At 44.4% G+C, this 27,392-nt stretch overlaps 2 protein-coding genes across 9 annotated transcripts in view; one reads left to right on the top strand and one right to left on the bottom strand.

Annotated features, from left to right (window-relative positions):
• Cep162 (centrosomal protein 162) overlaps window positions 1–5,065 on the top strand; it is a 70,481-nt gene extending 65,416 nt beyond the window's left edge. For both annotated transcript variants that reach the window (XM_052716074.1, XM_052716081.1), the window contains 2 exons: window positions 2,223–2,357; window positions 3,575–5,065. In XM_052716074.1, the coding sequence (XP_052572034.1) occupies window positions 2,223–2,357; window positions 3,575–3,784 (345 nt within the window). In that variant the 3' untranslated portion in view covers window positions 3,785–5,065. The remainder of the gene's footprint in view (window positions 1–2,222; window positions 2,358–3,574) is intronic.
• A 6,145-nt stretch (window positions 5,066–11,210) lies between these two features.
• The window catches only part of Mrap2 (melanocortin 2 receptor accessory protein 2), a 37,088-nt gene continuing 20,906 nt past the window's right edge, over window positions 11,211–27,392 (bottom strand). For all 7 annotated transcript variants that reach the window (XM_052716144.1, XM_052716091.1, XM_052716119.1 and 4 more), the window contains 2 exons: window positions 20,024–20,123; window positions 11,211–13,318 (listed from right to left, as the gene is read on the bottom strand). In XM_052716144.1, the coding sequence (XP_052572104.1) occupies window positions 12,928–13,318; window positions 20,024–20,073 (441 nt within the window). In that variant the 5' untranslated portion in view covers window positions 20,074–20,123 and the 3' untranslated portion in view covers window positions 11,211–12,927. The remainder of the gene's footprint in view (window positions 13,319–20,023; window positions 20,124–27,392) is intronic.

Raw genomic sequence — 27,392 nt, 5'->3', positions numbered from 1 at the left:
CAGCTGAAGCTCCGGCCAGAGATGCAAGAATGGTTAGGCTTGATACAAAACAGTAAACCTGGTAAAACACCCCATAGGATGAAAGTTTTTCCCTTACAGTCTGGAACAACAACAAAAAGATAGCCACTGTCACCGCTCTTACTTAGTAATATAATCTTGGCAAAAGAAACGGAAGGCATCCAGCTTGAAAAGGAAGAGGTAGATGATCTATATTTGCAAGTGATGTGGCATTATGTGTTGAAAGCCCTACATTCTCCATTTAAAAAAAAACTGTTAAGTGATTTTAAACAAATTCAGAAAAATTGCAGGACCCAAAAATCAGCATACAGGGACTAGAGGGATGACTCTGCACTTAAGAGCACTGACTGCTCTTCCAGATCTGAGTTCAAATCCCAGCACCCACATGGTGGCTCACAACCATTTGTGACTCCACCTTCAGTGACAGGATCTGGACAAAACACCCACTTACTATATTAAAATAACTATTAACTACTAAGATAACTGAGGCTTCTGTTGATACTATTTTATACCTACTGAGCATGGATTTAATATTCACTATATTATTATTTTTTTTTTTTTTTTTTGGTTTTTCGAGACAGGGTTTCTCTGTGTAGCTTTGCGCCTTTCCTGGGACTCGCTTAGTAGCCCAGGCTGGCCTCGAACTCACAGAGATCCACCTGGCTCTGCCTCCCGAGTGCTGGGATTAAAGGCGTGCGCCACCACCACCCAGCCCACTATATTATTTTATACTAATATTAGATGTTAGAAATTAGAAGCTGTTAAATCAGCTGTAGCCCTACTGCCCCGAAATATATTTTGCTACACCTTTTTCTGTTCACACAGGGGTACAAAAAGTGTGGCGGTGCAGTCCTTTGTGTGTATGTGCATGGTTTTTAAAGGTTTAAAAGTCTTGTTTCACCGGAGAATATATTGAAATAGATTTTTCTGTCAGTGTATAGCTCCATTAGCTGTTTCTTACACCATTTATTTAACAAGATTGACAATAGTGGGAACAAGTTTATATTATTTGGTCTGAATGGACAATGCTAAGTACATGGATTGGTTTATTTGATTCTAAGCATAACCAAGGAGTGGGTACTGTTTTTCCCATTATAAAGGTCAAATTTATACCAAGAAAATGAAATAACTTTACCATTGTTACCAGCCAGCATACAGGAAAAAATGCTAGCATTGGACCCATCAGTAGCAGAAAAATCTAGGTTCTAGAAATACTAAGGACAAAGTAGTCAGGAAAATCCAGCTCTTGTGGCCCTTACATTCTGTGGAATCACACAGTAAACAAGTGTAATAAGCTGAGGCTGGTATCTAGAAAGTTCTTAGCACTAACTCACTGAGGTTTGTCCATTAAGAGTTCTCCTTGAAGACTCAAGCCCATGGCATCTGCCTTAGGAATCCTGCCACCCACCTCTTGGTCCTCCTCACCCTGCAGATCCTTGGCCGTGTTAGAATTCTCATTGACTTGTTGGCTCCAAAAGACCGGGAATGCACTGCAGGTGTTGCCCAAGACTGCAATGACTTAGAATGACAGAATCATTTTCCAGCCATGAAAAGTTTATGAGGAGCTGGTGATGTAGCCCAGAGGTACACTATACATTGTATACATGAAAACTGACTCATTCTTCAGGACTCACTCGCAAAAATAAGTTTCCAGAAATTGAAATGTTTGACCATCCATTCTGTATATGATCCCAGCACTCGGGAGGCAGAGCCAGGCTGATCTCTGTGAGTTCAAGGCCAGCTTGGTCTACAGAGAGAGATCCAGGACAGGCACCAAAACTATACAGAGAAACCTTGTCTCGGGGGAAAAAAAAAGTCGTGTAGGGACCATCAGAGACTTACAAATAAAAACTGAGTTCTTCCTATGCACTGAACACTGCAGTGCAGCATGACTGAGCTGGACTCTTAATCCTAAAAGCAGTCACTAACACCTGGAAGCCGAAGAAAGCACCCAGCTCATTTGTACCCCGTTAACAGTCATGGAGAAGGTGGTCCAGACATCTGGAACCAATCAGAATGTGGGTCAGCTCAGCTAGAATGACACTTTACTTCTTGGACGTGAGAGTGGCAGCTATTAATTTCTAGATGGATCCAAGGTGCCACTTGAGGAATTTTATACAAATATTCTTGATTTTCAAGATTATCTCTTTGAGAATAACGGTTTCCTTGTGATTGTGACGTTTCCATTCCTACTTCAATTGCAGATTACAAAACTCTTGGAAGAACTGAGAGAAGCCAAAGAAAACCACACACCAGAGATGAAACACTTTATGGGCTTAGAGAGGAAGATCAAGCAGATGGAGATGAGGCATAAGCAGAGGGAACAGGAACTCCAGCAGGTAAAAAAAGGCAGGGGTGTGTGCAGCCAGCAGGTCAAAAAGCAGGGGTGTGTGCAGCCTGCAGGTCAAAAAGCAGGGGTGTGTGCAGCCAGCAGGTCAAAAAAGCAGGGGTGGGTGCGTTACTGCAGCGCTTTACTAAGCACCTTCCCTTGCTGTGACTTTCACATCTCTACCAAACGCTCCAAGTGTTCCCATTATCGCTTATTTGTGTATTTTATATATATGGATATTTTTTCTGCGTGTGTGTCTGCACCCCAGAAAAGACATCAGACCCCATAGGACTACAGTTCTAGATGATTGTGAGCCGCCATGTGGGTGCTGGGAATTGAACTCAGGACCTCTTGAAGAGCAGACACTGTTCTTAACCACTGAGTCACCTCTCCAGCAACCCCACCCCCTTCATTGTCTTTTTAATTCCTTAAAAGTATAGCTTTGCAGAAAAAGTAAGACTTCCAGTCTCAAATACTTTAATATTGATTTTCCTTATATTTTGAGAGAGAAAACTTATGTCCTTAAGCACTGATGGGTACCTAATAAGTTTGACATTTATTACCCTGGGAACAATATTTCATATTCCAATCATTTCACATGTTTATAGAATTTTTATTGGAAGATGGTCATTGATGTATAACGTACCTAGCACTGGGACAGGCTTACTGCATTTACAGACAGAGAATGTGATGTTTTCGGACTGGCTTTGATGCCGATGCTCAACTTTACCCTACAGCGGTTAGTCAACTCCAGCTGCCATGGCTGAAGTCTCCTGGATTAGACTGTTGTAAAGCCTGGCTGATTTGTTTTCTAATGAGGCTGCCTTCCTGGCTTGCAAGCTGCATTCTTGAATGACCTTTACTTGAGGCAAGAAAGCCCTTCTATGTGTGTCTCTTCTTATGAGGACACTAATCCTATCAGCTCAGGGCCCCATCAGTACAACCTAATTAACCTTATTTCCTCAATCCAAATACAGCCACACCAAGGATTAGAGCTACAACACGTGGTTTTGGGGGGTGATGGGACACTCAGTCCATAAAAGATAGTGAGAAATTTACATAAACCTTCGAAGACAAAAAAAAAAATTAACCTTTATGGTTGAGCTGAGTTTCCCCCAAGAAGCCCTGGGTATACCTTCAGTATACCTGTCCCGTTCTTTAAAACTGTTAATGTTCCTCATTTCCACTACGAATTGGAATAATAATGTGAAATTTTCGTGTTTTCAGATAATACAGCAAACACGGCAAGTAGTGGAGAGTGAGCAGAACAGGGAGGTCGAGAAATGGAAGAGGCTGGCGCAGCTGAAGAATCGGGAGCTGGACAAGTTCCGCACGGAACTAGACTCCATGCTGGATGTTCTGCGGGAGCTGCACCGGCAGGGCGTGGTTGTGCCCGTGGCCGCTCTTGGGGATGAAGTAAACACGGCCGAGTTTTAGTCGCAGCTCGGATCCGAGTGACCTCATGGGAAGACAGATGAAAACGCGCCACTGTCGGGACAGCTTTTGAAAAATAAGGCTCTGCTAGACAGGCGTGTGTGACGGCAAGAGTAGCAATGCTAGTCAGAATAAACTGCCCTGAACCAACAAGGAAAAGAACATTTGTCAGTCACCGTGTGGTTTACTGAAAACGGTTAACTAATCACGTTGGAGATGACTTATGAGCAGGTTCCATAATGTCGGAAGACCACGACTAGCAAGGTTTATTGCCGAAGGGCTCGCTCCCAGGCTATAGCGGAAGGAGAGCGGTGCTTGTCCTCAGCCACATTTTATAGATTAAATGTGTACTTTTCATTATCCGTAGGACAGGAAGGCGGCTCTTTCTCATGAAATGGGTAGAGGAATGTGAGCTGCATGCGGGGGACAGTCTCATCAACTGCCAGCTGAGCTACAGAGAGCTCAGTAATTTAAATGACAGTTGTAACTTCTGTACAGGGAAACAGCAAGTTCTCTTGGGTTTTTTGGACCTGATATAAATTGACAACTAATGGCACAGTTTGATGTATCCATTACTAGGCCAGGGCTAGTAAATGACAATCCTAATTTCTGGCAGCTCTAAAATTATAAACAATATAAGAAGTTTTACCTTTTCTGTTGAAAAAGAAATACTATGTACATTAGAAAAAAATAAAAATAGCTCTAGCTTATTTTACAATCCCATTGTTTTAAAGCAGATCAGAAACGTGTGAGATGATGGTAAATCAAAGCTGCAGACAGTTTGCCTTCAAGGGTCTGTCCCAGTCTGTCCTACAGCCCCTTGCTGGAGAGCATGCTATTCATGAAGACACACTTGGTGTCTGTCCTGGGTGCTCCTAGTAGCCCTGGGGAGCATAAGAGCTGCATAGTAAATTTTAATTTTTAGTCACAAGAAACTGTAAGCTAAATCTTTAGAATATATTTTACATTAATAACATTTCGATTTGGACTACATTCCAGCTGCATGTGCCAGTAAATGCAATTCTGAGGTAATACTTGCAAAGTAGAACATTTCATAAGGGACAGGTGAGCCAGTCTAGTGACATCATGAGCAAAGGCTGTGAAGTGTGTGGTGTGTGTGTGTGTGTGTGTAGCACCTGTTAAATACAAGTGTAATTACTGTCTTAATGCCAACATTCTGTAGTGTGTGTTTTTCTGAGAGGGGAGTAAAAAAGCATATCATTTTCAATTTTTTCTTGTACAACATTTCAGAGTTATAATACAAATAATTTATTTTATTATTTAGGTGTTGTGTGTTTATCAGTATACATGCCTATGTGTAGATGTAACCAACTGTCTTATTAAATAAGAAACACAGAGCCAATTCAGAGAAGAAAGCCAAGAGGTCAGAGCTAAGAGCCTCACCCTTCCTGATTCAGGGATCCTCTTCAGCCAAGAGAGCTCTCCAAAAAGGGCACCTACTTCCTGTGTGTGTCTTTATATAGTCTAGCTGTTCTGCCTTCTCATTGGTTGTAAACCCAAACATGTGACTGCCTCGTCACTGCCTGAATGTACCGCCCTCCAGGTCCTTAAAGGCGTGCCCGCCGCCATGCACTTGCTATGGCTCTAATAGCTCTGACCCCCAGACAACTTTATTTATTAACATACAATTAAAATCACATTTCAGTACAAGTAAAATACCACCACACCTATGAATATATAGCTTCCCACCCCACCCTGTCCTTTTGACTGATTCTATATATGAGCCATTCAAAGTACAAAGCTGGTTCTAAAACACAAGGAAAACTTGCAGAAAATGGTGTTGACTAGTAAGCCAAGTCCAGATACATTATTTCTGTCTGTACATGGATGCCCCTCACGGCCATTTTGCCTTCAGGAATGGGGCTTGGCATACCCTGGAGCTGTTGCAATCCTGCTGGTCCATCCAATCTGTGCATCCTTGTCTCATAAGGTGGGCTGCTGCAGTGATCTAGAGAATGCACAGGAGAGGGGGCCATGCTTAACACACAGTGGCTTTTCATGAAGTGATGGTGTTCAGAGGGCCCTGTTTACTACTGCATGGTCCCGAAGAGTCTTGTTGAGCTTCGTCTTGGAAACAGAGGGGGAGGCATCCTGGCTTTATTGGTGCGATGTGTTTAGAGGCTAAGATGGCTTAGAGTGGAGAGTAGTGAAGAGCATAGAACCCGATTTTTACTAGCAGTAGGATGGAGGCTATGACCCTACAGTTTGGGGGCTTCAATGAGAGCTTTTCTTTCTGATAGTGCTGGTGTTTCAGTTTTCAGACAGGATCTCATCTAGTTCAGTGCTGGGATTTGAATCCAGGGCTTTGTGCATGCAGACAAGCACTCTGAGCTACACATCCCCAGCCTGATGACCTCTATTCAGAAGTAGGCAATAGCAGCTTTTCACCACAAGAGGGAATTAAGCTTGCATTGACTCAAACATTAATGGCCTATCCTAAGGCAAGTGCCAAGCAAGATAATGCTGGTTTACCTTGAGGCAGAAGGCCACCAACCCTGGTTGCTTCTATACCTGTAAATGGACTTAAATCCCAATAAGCTCCCAAAGGTGAGATATGAACTGTAGCCCACAAGAAGGTGTGGGTTTTCTAATTTATACAAGTAGAGTCCAAGGGATTAATGGAAAAATGCATATGAAGGAATATTAAGTTGGATCAGACCAAACATACTGATACGCATCTACAAAAGCAGAGATTCTGAATAAAGAACTCATCAGATTGGGGAGGTAGCTCCATCAACAGAGTGCTTATCTAGCATGCACAAAGACCTGGGTTCAAATCCCAGCACTAAAATAGATGAGATCCTGTCTCAAGACTAAATTTTGCATTTCAAGAAGTTAGAAAGGGCTTCTAACAGTTTGTTTGGCTGAAACATGGATCAAAAACAGCTGATAGCAAATTGGAGATGTTTAGGGATAGAATGTTAGCATGTAATTGTCACTTATGTATTAATATGTTACAAGGGTTGTGGGAGGCCAGCTCCCACCTCTGGAAGGGTTCTTATGAGAGAGGGATAAGAAAATATTACCTAGAAAGAGACCTTGAAGACAAGAAGACAGACAGAAACACAGGATGGCTTCAGGAGGGCCTGGATCACTACCCAATGGCCTCAAAGTGTAGTGGTATTTGCTCCACCCATGACCGAAAGAAGAAAGGCAGAGGCAGAGAAATGTGAGCCCGCTGCTGAAGGAGCAACAAGATGTCAGCAAATGGGTAACACCACAGTCATGTGGTAACAGAGATTTATAGAAATGGGTTGATTTACCATGAAAGAGCTAGCTGGCAAGTGGCTAAAGCCATAGGCCATACAGTTTGTAAGTAATATAAGCCCTTGGGTCCGAGCAGCTGCGGGTGAGAGAGATTTGTCTGGACCATTGGGGACAAGGCAGGGACCCAGAAACTTCTGGCTACATTGAAGGTTTATTCAAAAGGCCTTTTACAACATGCCAAAGGGAGAGGCAAGAGACCTCCCCTTTGCAAGATCAAAGCACACCATACAGCCAAGTGTAGACCCTTCCAAACACCTGGTAAACACGCCCGTGGTCAAATCATCCCCTTATGCAGCCCTGCTGGGTAAAGCAAGCTCAGATACTCAGACCCTGAGTAAATTCTCACTAGGAAACCTCTGTGGGTCTCCACAAAGAGTCCAGGAGACCACTCTGCCAGCCTACATGTTTAGGTGGACTTTCTATTATTTTTTTGTAGTAGCTTCTTGCAAGATATTTTTTCCATCCTGATGACTGATGGGCCCATTTGGATTAATTCCAAAGGAAGGGACAGTGCACATCTTTGCTCTTTACCAGAAAACCTCATTTCAATAGTAGTCTTATAATCTATATAAGATATATATAACATATAATATACTCTATTTATAATCTCCTTGGCGTTCAGAAAGTCGTCTCCATTCAGGGCCTGAGAATCAATTTAGATCTTGTTCTTCTGACCATAAGCAATGTCAGCAGGGTGTGTTAGAAAAGTATGTACAAATGTGTAAGAACAGCGATGCTTTGCCAGGAGGGAAGAGCCTTCTAATGGGCCTCAGCAAAGCCTTGTTGCCTCCACCTTCCTTCCTTCTATCTGGTATCTTCTATTTTAAGAAGTGGCATTGTGATCCTTTTCTGTCCTTTGGCATTACAAATTATAAGAGGAGGCAATTATAGTCAGCAACCCATCACTTGCAAAATTGGTGTGGTACTAGGGGCATGAGATAGGGCCCTGGCACTGATTAGATGCTTGACTAGGTCCATCCTGGATGACTTTCAAGCCTCCTAATTTCTAACTCGCTTCCTAATAGTTTCATGACTCTTACAGGAAAACCCGCTGCAAAAGTACCACAGAAAGAAGTGGCTTCACAGCAATGACTACTCTGCTATAGTGTTTTATAAAACTAAGTTTACTAAGAATTTTTTTTAAACAGCATCTTGCCATGTGATCCAGGGTAGCTTTGAACTCCTGGCATTCCTCCTGTCTCAGCCTCCTACGTGCTGGAATTATAGGCATGCCATTCTGGATTTAAAAATCAAAATGCTCTGAGTTTCTCAAATCATTATTTGAGATTCTATTTAGGACAAAATTCTGGGAGTGCTTTTCTAATTATAAAGCAGCCTTTAAAATCATGATGCTTTTCTAAGGATTAATGGGTGATGCAAATAAATAGGATTCTCATAATATCACCAGACGTAGTGAGAGTGGAAAGGAAGAAAAAAGAAAATAGAAGCATTCATAAGTGCCCTCAGCACAACATTGCTGACGGGAGAAATCCTCAGCCAGGTGAGGGTTACCTGGCATCACTGAGTGGCGGGAAGGCTGACTCGCTCATGCAGTGATGCTAATGTCATGCAGCTGGTTCTAGTCAGTATAAGGAGTTTAAGCCACACAAAAGGCAGCAGCTACACATCACTGAGAAAGACGTGACCAAAATTCCAGACAGCAGCAGGCCGGTAAGTGCAGGGGCACACCAGTGACTGCTCCCAAAGGAGGGCCAGAACAGGGCTGGGCATACAGTAGCTCGGGGAAGGATCCAATTCCTCCAAGAGTACGGTAATGAGGGGATGTCCCTGAGACACAGCCACATGTCATCGTCATGAGCCATTTAGAGTTTGGGTCCTTTGGCAAGTCATTACCCCATTCGTCCTGCAAGTGAAGCACCATAAACAAAGACAGAAAAGCCAGAGAAGTGGAACAATGAGCTAAACAGTCCCAAATATGTTAAGTGCCCCTAACATTATGCAGAAAATTGTCTGAATAAGATAAAGTGGACAAAAGAGATCTCACAAGGTAAAATTATTCATGAAGAAACAGGCTGATAAATACTCAGCTAAGGCCACACTCTCCCATCCAACGACAAAGGACCATTCCAAAAGAGGTGTAGGCTCAGAATATAAGTTACAGGCTACTGTGTGCCATCATGAATGTGCCCCATCTCATCTCATCTTGGAAGCTCAGCGTCAGGCTAGGTCAGTTCTTAGGTGAGAGGGTATAAAGTCACAAGCTACACTGAAAGCTAGTGGAACTGTCATCTCCCTTGAGTTTTGAAATGTATTGGGACCTGTGACCCATGAACAGGAATTTTATAATCTGTATCTTAGACTTTTCACACCAAGGAACCAAAAATTATTTTCAGTTCTACAGGTCTATAGATGGAGATGACTTTTTACCCTGGAGGTGGTTAAAACAATGACAATATGCAGCTTGGAGTTGATACTGTAATGGACTGAAACTCTAGCATTTTGCAATAACTATATTTTACATGGAGGATGAACTGGGCCAAAGAAGACAGGAAGGGTTCCTGGCTCTCAACATGACCATATCCTCATCTCTGGAAACTGGTCCGATGTTACTTTTCATGAGGAAAGTGACTTTAACAGATGAGATCAAGAAGGGAAGACTTGGAGTGGGTTATCCTCCATAATCCAATAGAAGTGAACCGGACTCCTCATAAGAGGAGAGCAGGGCAGTCAGAGATGGAGACAGTGAAAGCTGTCACAGTACCACGGGATCGAGACCCGAAGATTGAGCCCCCTGCAGAAAATGATGAAGGCACGATGGTGGATTCTTCCCGAGCCTCCTACGTTAGTCACTTTCCTTTGGTGTGCAAAATACCTGAAAGAAGTGAAGGAAACGTGTATCTAGGTCATGGTTTTGGAGACTTCAATCCATGGTCATTTGGTTCTGTCCTTTCCGGGTGAAGGAGGCTGCTCATCTCACGGTGGCCAGGGAACAGAAGGGCCAGCAACAAGACCCAGCTTTCCGAAGTATACTAACAACAAGGTTCTCTAAGTTTCTATCATCTCTATCAGTCCATTAAACTAGGAATCCATTTGTCTATTAATGAGCTCATAAGTCTCATGATCCAATCTCCTCCCAGAATTCCACCTCTGGTCACTGCTGTGCTGGGGACCAAGTGCTCAACATCTGAGCCCTTGGAGGACATTCCAAGTCCAAACCACAACTTTTCTAGATGAAACACAGCCCTGTTAATACTTTGTTTTTAGTTTTCTGGGGCTGGTTTTAGCCTTGTATACTATAATTAAAAAAAAAAGTTTGTGTTGCCTTAAGCCATTGTCTGTCCAAAATTATAAAAGCAGTGGAAAATTAACTCAGAAACCAACATCTGAGTCACCTGCAGTCTGCTGGGCTGAAATGGAAATTCTTGGTCTTGCTCAGAAATTTTGCTTCTGTGGAAGCATCCATGAGGCTGAGAGCGCCTAGCCTGCTAACTTGTAAGAGGTTATAAAGTCTTAGGCTTTTCAAGGTTCTTAACATTTTGTACTTAAAATTATGTTGCACTCAGGAACATCCCTCCTATTGTTTAGTCCTCTAAGTCCTCTTCTGGCCAATCAGCCTCATAATATGATCTCAAATACCTTTCAACCATTATTAAGAAGTAGCCCATAATTTATATTTAATTGATATAAATTATTACTACTCATGCAAGTTAATAAGGTCAATCTTGTTGTGTTGCATAAAAATATACATGAAGGTAACATGTATCTATTTGTAAGGATTCATTAAAATGGCTTTAATTATACTAAATAATCCTTGATCTACTACTTTATTTTGGTCTCTTAAAGAATTGAACTTTGGGGTGGTGGTGGTGGTGGTGGTGGACGCCTTTAATCCCAGCACTCTTCGGAGGGGCAGGGACAGGCGGATCTCTGTGAGTTCAAGGCCAGCCTAGTCTACAGAGTGAGATCCAGGACAGGCACCAAAGCTACACAGAGGGAAAAAAAAAATTGAACTTCGCTTCAAAGACATTTTCAGAAAGGAACTTCCTTGGATGGAGTCATTCCCAAACCAAGCTCCTGTGTAGCTGAGTCTACACTCTCAGAAATCAAGAGACATTGCAGACATGGGATAGCTTTTTAGAGAAATGAAAACCTGCCTGTGTTAAAATCAAGCCAGAGAAAATTCCTGTGCAATAAATGCATTTATTTTGCAACTTAAGCAAGACAAATGACAAATCACAAAGACAATGCTACCCAGAGACGAGCAGCTGGCCATGCGTACAACTCACCGTGTGCAAGACTGAGTTGTTTCTGACGCCAGCAAATTAGGGTTGATTCCTTTTTGAAACGAACATGTTGCTCATGTTAACATCACCCCATCCTGAACATGTTACTGTGGTACACACAACCCACTGACCATCTCGGCTCCAAGCCAGGCAGTCAACATCTACACACCCGCCAAAGCAGACAGACAGCATGGCAAACAGTATCTTGTTTTGAAGCCAAAGAGTTCAGCAGTGTGACCACACAGGGATGCTCAGAAGGGACCCAATCAGCCAGATGACAATCTGCCCTACCATTTTTGGAGAGCTCAAATGCTTGTGAAGTGCTTTAGGCTGGCACTCACTGGGGTCAGAGCTGTCCCAGATGGAGTTCCTCAGATAAACTGCCTCAGTGTGTCTCAGCAGAAGCACTGTCACAGTGTGTGACTCTCCTGGACTCCTGCTAAAGGCTCCCCTAACTAACATATGACCTGTGGTGGTACTGTGTTCCCCAAAATATTGTGTACCCTAATAAACTTATCCGGGGTCAGAGACAGAACAGCCACTAGATACAAAGGCTAGAAAACGGTGGCACTCACACCTTTAATCCTAGCATTCCAGAGGCAGAAATCCCTCTGGATCTCTGTGAGTTCAAGGCCACATTAGAAACAGTCAGTCATGGTGACTCACACCTTTAATCCCAGAAAGTGAGCCTTTAATCCCAGGGAGTGACGGCAGAAAGAGAAAGATATATAAGGTGTGAAGACTAGAAACTAGAAGCTTTTAGCTGGTTAAGCTTCAGGCTTTCGAGCAGCAGTTCAGCTGAGAGCCATTGGGATGAGGACACAGAAGCTTCCAATCTGAGGAAACAAGACCAGCTGAGAAGTTGGCCAGGTGAGGTTAGCTGTGGCTTGTTCTGTCTCTTTGATCTTCCAGTTCACCCCAATACCTGGCTCAGGTTTGATTTTATTAATAAGAACTTTTAAGATTCCTGCTATAATGACCTAGTGCAGGACTGACTGGAGGGGAGGGTACCAAGACCTGGAGAGCCTGCAATCAGAGCCAGGATGCCATGTTCTATTTTCTACTGCTTCTATATACGTTAGCTCGTCTTGGATGCTAAGTCTGAAAGTCACAAAATACTTGAGCTGGGATGGGTCGTCTACTCCAGATATGCCGCCTTACCTTTAAAGCCATGCAGTCCAGAGAGGTAAAGCAGCTGTTATAGGCAAAGAATGGTAGCAAATGGGCTAGATCAGAATGCAGTGACCTAACCCTCACCCAGGGCAGCTCAACTGTATATGTAGCCAATTTTTTCAATAAGGAAGCTTTAATACTGTGTGTTTTTAATCCAAAAAGGGAAAGAAACAAAACTCACTACCTCCCCCCTCAAAAAAGACAACAAAATGGTGCCTTCCTTCTCCAAACTCTACACCTTTATCACTAAGTCCCAGCCCTAGCCTAGATCTTAAACTTTCAACATCATCCACTCTCTCTCTCTCTCTCTCTACACACACACACACACACACACACACACACACACACACACACACACACACACACACCAAGGGGGGGGGGGTAGGTTTCTGGCTATACAGAGACAGAATACATCCTCAGGAAGGTGCCCACAAGCATTTCTCAGTCCAGGTCTACACGTGAAGTCTGGGAAACTGGCTTATTTTCTAGAAGAACAGGTGGTTCTGAAATCAGAAGATCATCCTCCCCAAAGGAGTTCTGGTCCGTGTTCACGAAGTTGGGGATGTCAAACTTCATAAACCTGCTCAGCTCCTCCTCAGGCCTCCCACTGCTTCTGATGGCTTCCTGGAGTTGGACATCACTGTCGATGGCTGTTGTTTGGTGGCAGACTTTGACCCTGTCCAAGTGTTCCACTTCATTGATATAACAGTGGAAGAGAGACCTGGACTCCTCGTTACCCTGACGAGAGAACACCTTATCTGACTCCATTGGTTTCCCAAAGTCTGACACAAAGCTGTTCATTCTGAATCTCTTCTCTGATGACTCTGCATTGCTACAAAGACAAGAAAGAGAGGTCACAGACCTGCAGCTCACTCACCTACAGGCTCATGGTGTCCTGCATGGAGGGCAGGCCAAGAGATTCCCAGGAAGCACCTACTGGGTGTCCCTTAAGGTTATGCAGACCAGCACTAGCAAAGAGATGCATCACTTCTAAACATAGGACTCCAAGACAAAAACCTCTGGATGAAAGCTGCTGGATTTTCCTGAGGGCAGATAGGGTACAGGACCCCCCAGCATCCCGTAAGCACTCCAGGGATCTCTAGGTATTCTTAGATCTCCTGAATTGATATCAATTTTTAATCTTTATTTTTGTGCTTTTGTATATGTGATGTTTATGTGTACATATGTGTTTGTGTGTGAATATGTGTACAGGCGCATGTGGAGACATGAAGTCGATATCCAGTGTCAATTATTTCTACACCTTTGTTTTGTTTTTACTTTTATGAGGCAGGGTCTTTCACTGAACCTGTAGCTCACTGATTCAGCTTAGGCTGGCTAGCCAGCAAGAACCAGGGAATCCCCCTGCCTCTACCTTTCCCAGTGCTGGGATTACAGTCACACAGCACATACTGGTTTTCATGTGGGCTTTGGGGATCCAAAGTCAGGTCCTCATTCTTACATGGCTATCACTTTAGCAACTAGGCTATCTCCCAGCCTTGCATCAAAGTCAATTTAGGTGCTTCTAAAGAAACAGAGTCCTGCCTTACAGACCTTTAGGATCTCTGGAGATACTCAGTAATCAGCATTTTCATAGAATCCCCAACCATCATTGCTACAGTGATGTTCAAACTCACAGGCCTATAGCATACAGCATGGGTCTCCAGCAGCCAGAACAGGCTAACAGCACTTCCTGGTAGAAGTCCTGTCAGTATCTACCAAGTTGCTCCTTTCTCTCAGCCCCTCCTGAGTCATCTAGGAGCCATCTCTGCAAGAAACCTTTTCCGATTCTCATGACCTGGGGTAGCTGCTCTATGGGGACACGGGGTGCTTCTCCTCATCCATCTTCCTCTGTGTTGTACCTATTTCTCCACTTCTCTGTCACCTCCTTTAGGTTGTAAGCTCTCCAGGGAAGGCACTGTGAGCTTCTTGCCTACTGCATCCCCAGTTCCAAGAACAGCAGTAGGTATATACTAATTGCTCAGCATGTTTTTATTGGATCAGTGAATGAACACATCAGTCATGAAAAGAACTGAAATTAAAGCAAATCTTGGCTTGGCAAGATGCCTCTTCTACAGATCCTGCAGGCTGGAAATAAGGTCAAAGGCATGCTCAGCTAAGGCCTAAACCCGGAAGCAGATGAACCTGAATGGAAAGATGACTGACAGTGTAGATTCCAGAGCCAGTGATGTGGGAGGTCCAACAATCAATCCCACGCAGGTCTCTCCTCTGTCTTCCTGTATTTGGCTATAGGAAACCACCTTGTTTTTGCCCCCCACATCTCCAAGAGCTGCTCAAGAGTCTGCCATGGGGCCTCCTCCCCAGGGTGCTTGGCAAGCACCAACCATCTGGCACTTGGTACCTTCTACAACTGGCCAGCCTGGGTGCTTGCACAGGCCCAGATACCATGGTAGTGGTGGGCTATCTTCCAGCTATTTATTAGTGCGAATCGCCCTCAAGAAAGGTGGCGAAAACCCTGCAGTCATGTTCAACGTTTAACACAGCATGGCTGTTTACGAAGTTCACCTTCAAGGACCTTGGGTTACAGGTTAGAGAGATGGTATAGCAGCCAAGAGCCAAGCCTGACTGTTCTTCCAGAGAACCTGAGTGCTTAGTAACTACCCGTTACTCTAGATTCAAGGATCTGACACCCTCTTCAGGCCTCTGTGGCTACCTACACACAAAGGGCATACAGATACACACATACACATAAATTTTTTATTTAAAACCTTAAGTTACAAAAAAAATATGTTTTAAGTAAATTTATGATCTTGTGGGCCACATACATAGATATCCTCTGCAAGATACAGCCTGCAGGCCTCAATTCACACAAGTATGCTAGAGGGCGATACTCTTAAAGCCACTTAGCCCTTGTTGATTCATACCTGTGAATATCTTAGGTAATGGACACAGCGACTGTCAAAAGATGCTCTCTAACAGTGAGTGGGGAGCTTGCAGCTGTACCCGGCCTTCAGTCCTCAGGAATGAAATACACGCATTATTGCTAGACTCATAAAACGTGTGGCCTGGGTACCACTCCATAGGTTATATGTTCTCCTGACAGAGAACCAGCTGCAGCTTCAGCCTCTCAAACTTGGGAGGTCCTGGGGGGAACTAAAGCTCACAACATCTACAGGAGTAGTTAAAAAGAAGTTTAAAATTGTCCACAGCTCCAGCTACATCTGTGGAAATAGAAAATTACAAGGTCCAAACATCTTAAATTCCAACTTAGCTAAAATGACATCGGAAACCAGAAGCCTCAAGAGTCAAGAACTGGAACCTTGGAAGGCTGGGCTAATGGCTGATACCATCATGAAAACAGAGCGCTCAAAGAATGTTGCCAGAAAATATTATCCTCAGGAATCCCAGTTCCTCATTTGCGACAGTTCATACCCAAGTCTATGCTGTTGTTTTGCAGCCGAGATCTAGCTAGAGTGTTTAGAAGTCTTCCCACGTCATCCTAAGGTCTGAGAAATAAAGACTGTTTATTTTGCTAGAAACTTGGACCTGTTTCCTCACTGTTTTGAAAATGTGTATTCTTTATTTTTAATTTGGATTTCACTAATCATCTCCAACACCCATCTGTTTCCCTGGCTAGACCTGACTGTTTCAAGCCTTGGCATTTTCTCACTATAGGGTGCACCCAATATTCTCCAGGCCTGCGGGTTATCAGCACCAGAATAGACAGCATCTCCCAGAAGGACCTGTTCAGTTCTCTAACCCATGCAGTGACTGTCCTTACTCGCCATGTCCCACCCCATCTACTTAACTACTTTCAAGTCCCCACCACCCTCTGCCTGATATTCCTAATCCTTTCCCACGTCCTCTCTCTCACCAATCCCCTCACTCACTCTACAGTATAGCTACAGTGGACCCGACTGCCCCTCTTTATGCCTCTGTTTGTGATGTCCAGCAGGCCTCTATCCTGATGTGGTCACTGCCTCCATGGCAAGACTCTGTGATCTGGTTAACAGGAAGGCATCTGTTCATCCACCCCTCTCCTGCATCTTTTTCCGGTTTCTCTCACAGGTCATGCTTCTCTGCCTTCTGAGGGAGCCATCTGCCTCTGGCCTTTCTGCACATTGGTAAATATTTGTGTCCCTCAAAGGGCTTTGCAAAACATGGCCTCAGTGGGTGCTATATGAAACACTGAACACAAGATTGTATCTAGAGGCTTGTCCCAAACCCTGACTACTATGAGACACAGCCATTTCAGATTGGTCTTTTTGTGACAGAAATCCAAATCAAATCAGGAGGATGGACACACACACACACCCCTCCAGCTGCAGAGGACAACACAGGTTATGCCCTGAGTCAGTCCCAAAGAATTTCCCCGATTCCCTACAAATGCTTGCTGCCGGGCTGAGTCACCACACACCAATTACTCTCCTCATCTACTCAGGGATGGAAGCGGGCTGAGCAGAATGGTGGTCAGCCTGCCATTTCCAACAGTCACTTCCACAGGGGCTCTTACAAGCTGAGACACGTCCTCCTAAGAGTGAAATTCTGTGAGAAAATAACCACCACCACTTACAGAGACACAGTCTGTGCCAAGAGTTTACACACGGTGTAAATCAGCCTGACGGGGGTGCCAAGCACACACGCTGATGAAAGCCCTTCTGTGTACACCTTTTGGTGATTAGCAGGGAGATGTCAGGCTGTGTGGGCAGGGAAAAGTCTACCCTTAGAATTCTCCTCAGCATGGCCCTGGGCAGGCAGCAACTACGCACTTAGTAAAACCTCTTAATTGATGGGGAAACAAAGGCAAGTCAGCCAAGGTTTCTGGGATGGACCCAACACAGCTTTCCCACCTGTTGACAGTGGTCATTGGCATCTTGAGATCCCAGGGTTCCTTAGCAACCACTCACCATGTCTGCACCCTGCCAGCTAGCCCAGGGCTGCGGTGAGCACCAGTGACTCCCAGCGCTGACATTTTCACGGTGTCTGCTCTTGTTACACACCCCCATCCCGCAGTGAGTGCCATATTCTGCTAAATTACAATTTGAGAGAAAATGTCATCCCCAGTTTTATAAGATCACGAGCAAGCCTGTATTCGCCCTTAAATAAAAGCTACATCTACCAGGACATGAGTCATTTAGCAAAGGCTACAAAAGAAGGCCATTTGTGGTGGATGTCTGAGGCTTGGAATTTTTTTTTTTAAGAAGTCCAAAATATCCAACATAAAAATGAATCCAAGACCTCTCTAACCCTAACCCTACTGGCCTCTCTGACAGATGTCTGCTAATGGACTAAAATGCTCCAAGATACCACTCAGGCTCCCCCACTGACAAGTGAGACAGAATGGCTTTTCACTATCTCTCCAACATCCAGGTAAGAGCTTCCCCGCCACACACAAACAATACTCCACGGGAAAAATTACCACCATCAAAGCTGCTTCTGAGGCCTAAAAGCTTTTAATAAAGAGGAAGCAGCTTCCTACCTGGATCTCTCCCTAGCCTTTCTTTCCTCATGCCCACAGGCACCTGGCTCTCTCCTCCTCTAGACAGGAAGCCCACCATACCACTGTTCCCCATCCTGAGTCAGCAGGAGGGCACGACTGGTTCTGATCAGTGACTGACAGGAGGAAAGGATGTGTACTACTTCCCAGCTAAAGGACAGGAAGGTCAGAATCCCCATGCATGCTGTCACAACAGCTGAGGGACTCGATGCTCTAGAGCAGTGGTCCTCAACCTTCCTGATGCTGCGACACTTAATACAGTTTCTCATGTTGTTGTTGTTGTCGTCGTCATGACCTTCTCGACTGTAAGATTATTGTAATTCTACCACTGTTATGAATCGTAATGTAAATATCTGATATGCGACCTCTGGGAAAGGGGGTCATGACCCACAGGTTGAGAACCACTGCTCTAATGGAAGAAACCTCTGTCTGTCCCTTGCCAACGTGTCATGTCAACTTGAGGAAGAGTCAGCCTGTGCTGTGCTCTCCTGACATCCCAGCGGCACTAATGTCCCATGACCCAGGTTAGCCCAAATAATCCCTCCCAGTGCCACATCTAAACATGGTCCCAGACTTGGTGAAGAAGTAGTTAAGCTGTAGCTCTGGGTTGATCCACTATCTCCTGAGAGTGAAGGCCCTTTCACTTTGTTAGAAGCATGCAGCGTCCTGGTCTGTGACTGAGCACAGTTCAGAATGACTCCTTAAGGAAGTAGGCTAGACAGGGTTCTCCAGAGAAACAACAGAATTGTTTCTGGCCCCTCTCTCTCTGCCTCCATCCCTCCCCTTCCTTCTCGCCCTCTCCTCTTTCCCTCTTTCTTCCCAGTCTCTCCCCATTGCCTCTACTCCATGCATGCATATGTGTGTAGAGAAATTTCATTCCAGAATGGGCTCATTCATACTCTGTAAGTTCTACAGGCTGTAAATTCGGGGAAGAATTCTTGTTTTGGCTGTCAAGATGATTCTAGAAAGTCACTCAGCTGAATGAATGAAGCCCACCCACCTTCCAGAGGGTAATCTGTCCAGCCCTAGCTTAAAGTATGCAGATTTAAGTATTAACTTCATTTTTTAAAAAATAGTTGTATAGAAACACCTAGAGTAGTGTTTGGCCAAAGAGCTAGATAGCATGGCCTAGCTAGGTGTAGGTACAATGTTTTGCCTGCTCGTATGTACACCAGGTGATGTCTGGTGCCAAATGAGGCCAGAAGAGGACATCAGATCCCCTGGAAGTAGAGTTACAGATAGTCATGAGCTGCCATGTGGGTACTGGGAATCAAACCAGGGTCCTCCGGAAGAGCAGTCAATGCTCTTAACCACTGAGCCATCTCTCTGATCTGTTTTGTCTGTTTGTTTTAACCTTGTCTTTTCTTCCTATTACAAACCACACCACGTATTTGGATTTCCTAGAACAAGAATACAAAAAGCAAAAGTGTATGTTTTTTTTTTGTTTTTTTAGGGAAAAGAGGATGAAGAAAAGGGAGAGGGGAAGGAGGAGAGAGGGAAAATGAGAATATTTCTAGAGGCTTTTAAAGGGATTCTCCAGTATATGTCAGCTTATATTTAAACATGACAGCATTTGCCCATCATTTAGAATGTTTGTATTTAAAGGATTTCTCTAGCTCCTGAGGTCTCAAGCAAACTATGTGATGGGCTGAATAGTTCCCTTTCATTGGGATTTTTCATTATAGTTTAAGTATTGACAAAGAACCCACCACAACAGGCAGGAGAGATCACGTGTGGAGACACAGGTAGGGAAGTGCTGCTGCCCGGCTCAATTCTGTAAACACATCAGCATTTGCAGCCAATGTCTCCCATAGAAAATCCTTTTCAAAAAAGGGAGAAGGTGCATCTGAACTTCAGTATAAAACTCAGATCTGGGGTCAGCATGAACATGGCAGGGAAGGACCAAGAAGCCTGATTTGATAAGGGCAACAAGAGGCAAAAGGTGGGGGAGAAAGTGATCTCTCCTGGACAGCACCTGCATCTGGGTAGCAATCCATGCCCGACCCACCTCCCCATCCCGGAATGGCCCAACCCTGATTCCCGGTCTAGTTCTATGTGAAACACAGAGTAGCCCAGACTTACTCTTGATGTGGGGCACCTGTCTTCGTCAGCAAAGTCAGCACAAAAAACATGAAAATCACAAAGACCGCAAGACCAACCCAGAATCCAATCACAATGGAATCTGCAAGACAGGTAAAGTGAGATTAGTGTTCTGAGGGATTTGAACTAGCTTAGAAACATTTCAGGACTCTGAGCTTTCTGGAGATTCCAGGGTGCACCACATATAACAAGAAATCAGTCAACCATCACAATGGGGGTGTGAAGACAGGTCACAGGTTATCCCAAGCTCCAATCTTCTACTTTGCAGCCTTGGGTTAGATTTTTTTTTTTTTTCTGAGACATTTAAAATGAGTTGACTCTACTCCACCTCATTCATGTTCATGTTGTCGCAATTCAGGTCTTGATCACTTTTTGGAATGGACGTATAGCTGACCTCCTGACCACAACAAACAAAAGAATACCTCCTGCTTTCCCTGCCTCGGTCCTTTGCTGCACAAGCTGCTTTATCCCAGCTCCCAGGCTGAGGCTGGCCTACACTGGCTGGTTGAAAGTGCTTCTCAGAGCACTTTGCTCAGCTGAGAAGGTATCCCGCAGGGCTGGCTTTTATCATTCCAATGGCCATCCTTGTCTCCTAATTTACTCCTACTTTAAACCCCATTTGGACTGGGGACATTGTGTCCCTGTGTTTGCTTTAGCTCCTGGCTACAGCTTCCTCACACCAGCACTTGAACAGAAATCCTCACCACTTTGGAGCTGGTCGAAGTCTGCCCTGCAGGGTCCATCCTGTATATTTAGCACTCTGGATAAAAAGTAATGTTGCACTCCTGGTATTTAATCCCAAATGCTAAAGAAACAGCAATTTCTTTAGATCTTGCCTTTTACTATAATGGAAATAAGGCATAAAGGTAAAGGGGGGGGGCGCGTAGAGAGGTGTCTTCAGGATGGTTTAGCAGAAAAAGCACTTGTGAAGAAATCTTGACATTCTGAATTTGTGTCCCAGAACCCATGAAAGCTAGGATGAGAGAACCAACTCCACAAAGTTGTCCTCTACATGAATACCAAGGCATGTGTGTGCACCCACCCACACACCATGCACACACATACAATAATAAAAAGACATAAAGCAAATCACAAAAAACACAAGTGTTCAAGTACAGCTGACTTGAAATTATAAATCTCAGTGATTTGGGCATGTGCTATGGTAACATGGTGTATGGTTATCTTCAATTCTACACACTGTATTTTAGCAACTGCTTCATAGAAAGAGTCAACCCTAAAACTGTAACAGTTTTTTTTTTCTTTTGGGCCACCAACCAGCTCCCAAATCATGACACGGAAACTGGTTAGTAGTTAGGAAGGCTTGGCCTTATCTTAGCTTTCGTTTTAATCTCTTTCTCTTTATCTACATTTTGTCTTGGGGCTTTTTACTTTCCTTTCATTCTGTAAGTCCTACTTTCCTGTGTCCTCTGTGGCTGGCTGGCCGCTGCCTGGCTTCTGGCCCGGGGCATCTCCTTTTCTTTCTCCCTCATTCTCTCTTCTCTGGAGCCTAGATTTCTCCTCCCACTTATTCTCTCTGCCCACCAGCCCCGCCTATCCCTCTACTATCTACCTATTGGCTGTTCAGCTTTTTATTAGACCAATCAGGTGCCTTAGGCAGGCAAGGTGAAACAGCAACACATCTTTACATAATTAAATGCAGCATAAACAAATATAACACTTTACATAGTTAAAGTAATATTTCACAACATTAACAAATGTAACACATCTTTGCCTAGTTAAAGTAATATTTCACAGCCGGGCGGTGGTGGCACACGCCTTTAATCCCAGCACTCGGGAGGCAGAGCCAGGCGGATCTCTGTGAGTTCGAGGCCAGCCTGGACTACCAAGTGAGTTCCAGGAAAGGCGCAAAGCTACACAGAGAAACCCTGTCTCGAAAAACCAAAAAAAAAAAAAAAAAGTAGTATTTCACAACAAACCCTAAAACTACATGCCAGTGTCAGGTTTCAGGCCCAGAATTAAAATGAAGTCCCACCATGATGAGTGACATTTCCAAATCTGTTTACTAAGAAGGTCTCTCCTAAGGACAGTATGGTAGGGGTCCCTGAGAGCCAGGGAAAGAAAACAATAAATAGCCTTGTGGACTGAGCAATGTCCTTATATACATAAACTTGACCAGCTTTCTCCTTCACCCCTTCCTTGCTTAATAAGCCTTCCCAAAGCCTTAAAGGAAGAGCAGAGTGGCTGCCCTGAGCTTTCCTCTCGACTAAAATGCCTATGTGAGATCCTGGTCTGTCTTGGAGCAGTCCTCTCTTCTACATTCAGGCCATCTTTAGACTCCCACCTTAAGGATTTAAAATGGTCAATAAAATTATATGTTAGCGTACATGAGAGACAAAACAAAAGTCATACAAAAGGCCCCATTTTACGGTATTGGTTGCTCTGGGCTTTTGTTTGTCTGTAATAAGAGTTTGGCCAGGATTGCTATCGTAATTAAAAGCTGCTTTCCCAGGGAAGCCTCACTACCCAGTCTCTTTGTTCAGAACCCACAACAGCAGCTTCTGTAGGGAACAGCGGACCAGTCCACACTTCCCCTTTCCTAAGTAGGGAGTGGGCAGAGGAGAAGGGAAGGGATGCTAAGACTAACTCTATGGCACAGGAGTTAAAACTGCACTGCCCTCTGTGGCCACGCCCCCACCCCGCCCACAGGTACTGGCATCCCTAAAACTCTGGAGTCACCACTGCTTCTGAGGCCACACCTTCACCAGTGGGCTCTCTTCAGGACTCAGAGTTTGCCTCATGCTGCCAAGCCTGAGTGTCTCTCCATGACCCCTTTGATCCTGGGGTTTTCAATGAAGCTGAGACAGCACCTTCATCCATGGCCTCTCCTGGGCTCTCTCTGGAGAGATGCCAACTCTGCCCTACAGTGCCAAGCCTCGGCCCTTTTCCTTGATCCCTTCATGCCTTCAAAACCAGTACCATGGGGGAGACTTACACCTTATCAAGTCCAGCTGCCAACTTGGAACTCGGCCTTGGGTCCCCTGGACCACAGCTTCTGTGGGCTGACCCTGAGTAAATACTTCCCAGAAGATTTTACCTCGAGGAAGCCAGTCTCAATCACAGCTGATGTCTCAGCTCCAGCTAATCTTCATCCATTTCCTCAGTAAAACAAAGGTTTCACTTCTCTATATATTTCACAAACAGCCCAATGGAGTCTTTGCTTCTCTCTGAAACTTCACGGTCCAGACTTGTATCATCTGCATTGTGCTCAGCATGACCTTTCGAGTTCCCACAATAGCTCATTGACCTCTAGGCACTCAGTGACTTTTCAGTCCAAAGTTCCAACATCCTCTCTCATGGTCCTCCCCCCCCCCCCCCCCCCCCCCCCCCCCCCCCCGCCCAAAAAACAAACAAACAAAAAACCAAAAAACCACTGTCAGGTCCAAAACAGCAATACTCAAATTCCTGTGCTAGTTTCCTCCACATCCCTCACCCCCATGATAAACACTGACCAAAACCAACTTGGGGAAGGAAGGGCTTATTTTACCTTACATGGAGTCCATCACCAGGGGAAGTGAAGGCAGGAACTCAAGGTCAGAACCTGGAGGTAGAAACTGACGCAGAATCCATGGAGGAGGAACATTGCTTACAGGATTGCTCAGCCAGCTTTCTTATACAACTCAAGACAACCTGCCCCAGGTGGAACTACAATGACCCGGCCCCTCCCACGTTAATCACTAATCAAGAAAATGCCCTGCAGACTTGCACACAGGCCAAATCTGATGGCGGACAGTCCTCAATAATTGAAGTGCCCTCTTCTCAGGTGACTTCTCCTGTGTGTCAGGTTGATAGACTCTAAGCCACACAGATGCCTACCGTCTGACATTAACTGTACCATGGGGCTCAATCCCAGGTCCCTCCTCCCCCAGTTTCCTAATCACACCCACTCACCAGCCTCTTAGCCTTGAAAGGCATTTAAATGACGAGGGCTCTCAGACTTATACCTTCATCCTCACCCCCTTGTCTTCTTGGATGTCTGCTAAGTGTCTTAATCTTACAGGTGCAAACTGAGCCCTGATGTTCCTCCCTCACACCTGTCTCTCCCTTACACTTCTTCGTCCAAGTTCATGGCCATTTCATTCTACCAATTACTCCGGTCACAAAGCTTCAAAGCAAGCTTGCCTGTTCTCTTAAGCCCATGTCAAGCCACTGACAAATCAGGAGAGATCCCAGTTTACAAACATCTGAAACCCATGCACTTCTTGCCAGTTGGCTTCAGGCTGCACCTTGGCACATCAATGGCTACACCGAGGAGTACCTCACTGGTCCTTGCTTCTAACCTCGCTCACTTCAATCTCAGGCACGGTGATCCCAGTAGAACCCAAGGCAGAGGATGTTCCTGTTTCAAACCCTTATCTGACTTCTTAGCCCGATCTCTATGTCTCTCCCCATGTCCTGCTCTCCTTGACAGCTCTACTCTTGGGTTCTACACCTCTCTGTATGGAATTCACTTCTCTGGGACCAGGATGACCTCCCTTTTCCTCACATGTTCCAGTTCATTCTGGCCATGGAGCACTTTCTGACATGGTCTTCCCTCAGACATGGCTCAATCTCACAATTCCTTCAGATCTTTCCCTCAGATTTCTCCCTTTCAGAAAGGGCTTCCAAGGCATGGCACAAATCCAAGCTTTGAGAGAAGGTGCTTTTGGATTTTCGGCTCACTGCTGTCTCTCTGGTACTTAACATGATTCCATTCATATTAGGCGCTCAGGAAATATGCTGAAGTCATAAATGAGTAATTTCCACTCTAAGTAGCAACCATGACTTCTGTAGGCTGAACAAGTTCATCTGAGGATGCACCTGCTCTTGCCAAATGTGGTACACATAAAGAGAGTTGACCATAATGGCCACTCTTGCCCACAATATACACTTCTATGAAAATATTCTATTGCCATTCTGTTTGCCAAACTAGCTTTATATGTCACCCAGTAAAACAGCATGTCATATTAAAGGTAAGGGTTTCTGCTTTTTTTTAAATGAAGTCCAGGAGCTGAAGAAATGGCTCAGCAGTTAAGAGCACATGCTGTTCCTTCAGAGGACCAGGTTTCTTTTCCCAGCACCCATATGATGGCTCACAATTGTCTATAACCCCAGTTCCAGATGACCTGATGCCCCCTTCTGGTCTCTGCGGACACTAGGCACACATGTTGTACAGACAAACATGCAGACAAAACACTAACATACATAAAAGAAATAAAATAAAAACAATAAAATGAAAGAATGCATAGATGTTCACATTCCCATGGTTGACATTCCTGGGGCTTTTTACTTTCCTGTATACCAAAGGGGCATATCTGTTTATGTTCCACTCTCCTCTTAGCCTCGTATGCTATCAGATTCCTGTGCCAGCAGTGAGTGCTCATGTGAATATTTTGTATTTTCATGACATTAGTGTTGAAAAAAAAAAGCATTCTCATTAATAGTATGCAATGTGCCACAGCTCTACCTCAGTTTTTTTAAAGGAAATTCTTTTTTCAAACAATAATCATTTCTATAACCAAAAAGAATATGCTCAAAGGAGAGCTGCCTTGGTTGTCTCTGGAAATGTGCCAATGAAAATTATAGCAGCAGGCTGTCTGTGGAGCCCCTTAGACCAAGGCAAAGAGACAAGAGCAGGCAGAAACGGCACTGATGGAAAGGCTCACGTGACAGGGAGGACGGCACTCCACCAGTCTTTTCGATTTCCACCAAAATTCATCAAAACCTCTAGGAAAGGTTATCCCATTTAAAACAACAGACTAAAGAACTTACAAAGTTTAGGAGGATGATTTCATACTCAGACCACAAGACCCTTATTCAGATAATTAATGAGAGCATATCCTAAGGGGTTCATGCACTTTCTTTTCATTCCCCATAAATACTGGGCAAGTGTCAACAAAGAAACAAGAAAAGCAATCCACTATTACTGTAAGCATGAAGGGTATGTGATTTCGACGGTGGCTTTGCTTAAGGAAGGAAAGGAGAGATCCCTCCTTGCAGTGAATGGGCATGGGTGCTAGTGGGTACAAGTATCACTGATGTGAAAAGGGAAGGGAGGGGGAAGGAGGAAGGGAGAGAGGGGAGGGAGGGAGAGAGGGGAGGGAGGGAAGCCTGCCTGTGATTTTGATTTCTCATATTTCCTGATGTGCCACTCGGTCTGGACCAGTTAAGAGCCTAAAATGGAGGGCTGGAAAGATGGCTCAGCAGTTAAGAGCACATATTATCCTTGCATCAGACCCAAGTTCATTTCCTAGCACCCAGATCGGGTAACACACAATTACCTGTAACCCCAGCTACAGGGGAACGGATCTCCTCTCCTGGCCTCTGAAGGAACTAGACAGACAGACAGACACACACACACACAGAGAGAGAGAGAGAGAGAGAGAGAGAGAGAGAGATGATAGATAGATAGATAGATAGATAGATAGATAGATAGATGATAAAATAAATCTTTAACAATGAGTCTAAAATGTGTGCAGTACTTATGTATACATTTCAAAACAACTGGACATCACAGTGGTTGGCAGTGCTTGCCTATAATATCAGTTCTGCCTGTCAAAATAAGGATGCTTCATGTAAGTCAGAAAGCATTGACTCTGAGAGAAATACAACAGTAACCTTTTACAGAATTGCATTGCTTAGTGGCAGATCACTAACCACACCAATTCCCGGAAACAACACTGATGCCTGCACCTCCATGGTATATGATGGGAGGTTGTTCTCATCTGTCTCTGTGAACACTGCTCTTCAGGAGTCCAGAAGTCCAATAGGATTTTTGAAATGTTTTAAAATATTTATTTATTTTTATTTTATGTGTATTGGTGTTTAGCCTGTGTGTGTGTGTGTACCACTGTGTTCAGTGCCCACAAAGGCCAGAAGAGGGCACTGTATCCCTTTGAACTGGCGTTACAGGTAGTTGTGAGCAGCCCTGTGGGTGTTGGGAATTAAACCTGGGACCTCTGGAAGAGCAGCCCATGCTCTAAACCACTGAGCCATCTCTTCATCCTTCCAATGGGTTTCTAAATAATATTACTGGCAAGTACAAAAGAAGAGTCTTCATGCAATCGCTCTGGATCCTATTTCTGTACACATTTTTGTTGTTATTCAAACACTGATGCTTTGAGGGAGCTGGAATAGTTAATGCTTTCTTTTTTTTCTTTTTTTTTTTTTTTTTTTTCTTTTTTTTTTTTTTTTTTTACAAAAAAGCTCTTTCTAAGGCTAAAACACTAATCCACACTCTTCCACCAAGGGGGGTGTTGTTTTAAGTCCTTTGAAAACCAGAATTACCAATGTCCCCATATCATACCACTCCAGGGCAATCAGCCTATGTGAAAGGGGTACTTGGTATTTAGAG

Source organism: Peromyscus californicus, unplaced genomic scaffold (assembly GCF_007827085.1).
Source record: "Peromyscus californicus insignis strain IS unplaced genomic scaffold, ASM782708v3 Scaffold_11__1_contigs__length_118956290, whole genome shotgun sequence".
Taxonomy (NCBI): Eukaryota; Metazoa; Chordata; class Mammalia; order Rodentia; family Cricetidae; genus Peromyscus; species Peromyscus californicus.
Note: the sequence above shows the minus strand (reverse complement) of the source record. Positions and strands in the feature narration are given on the sequence as shown.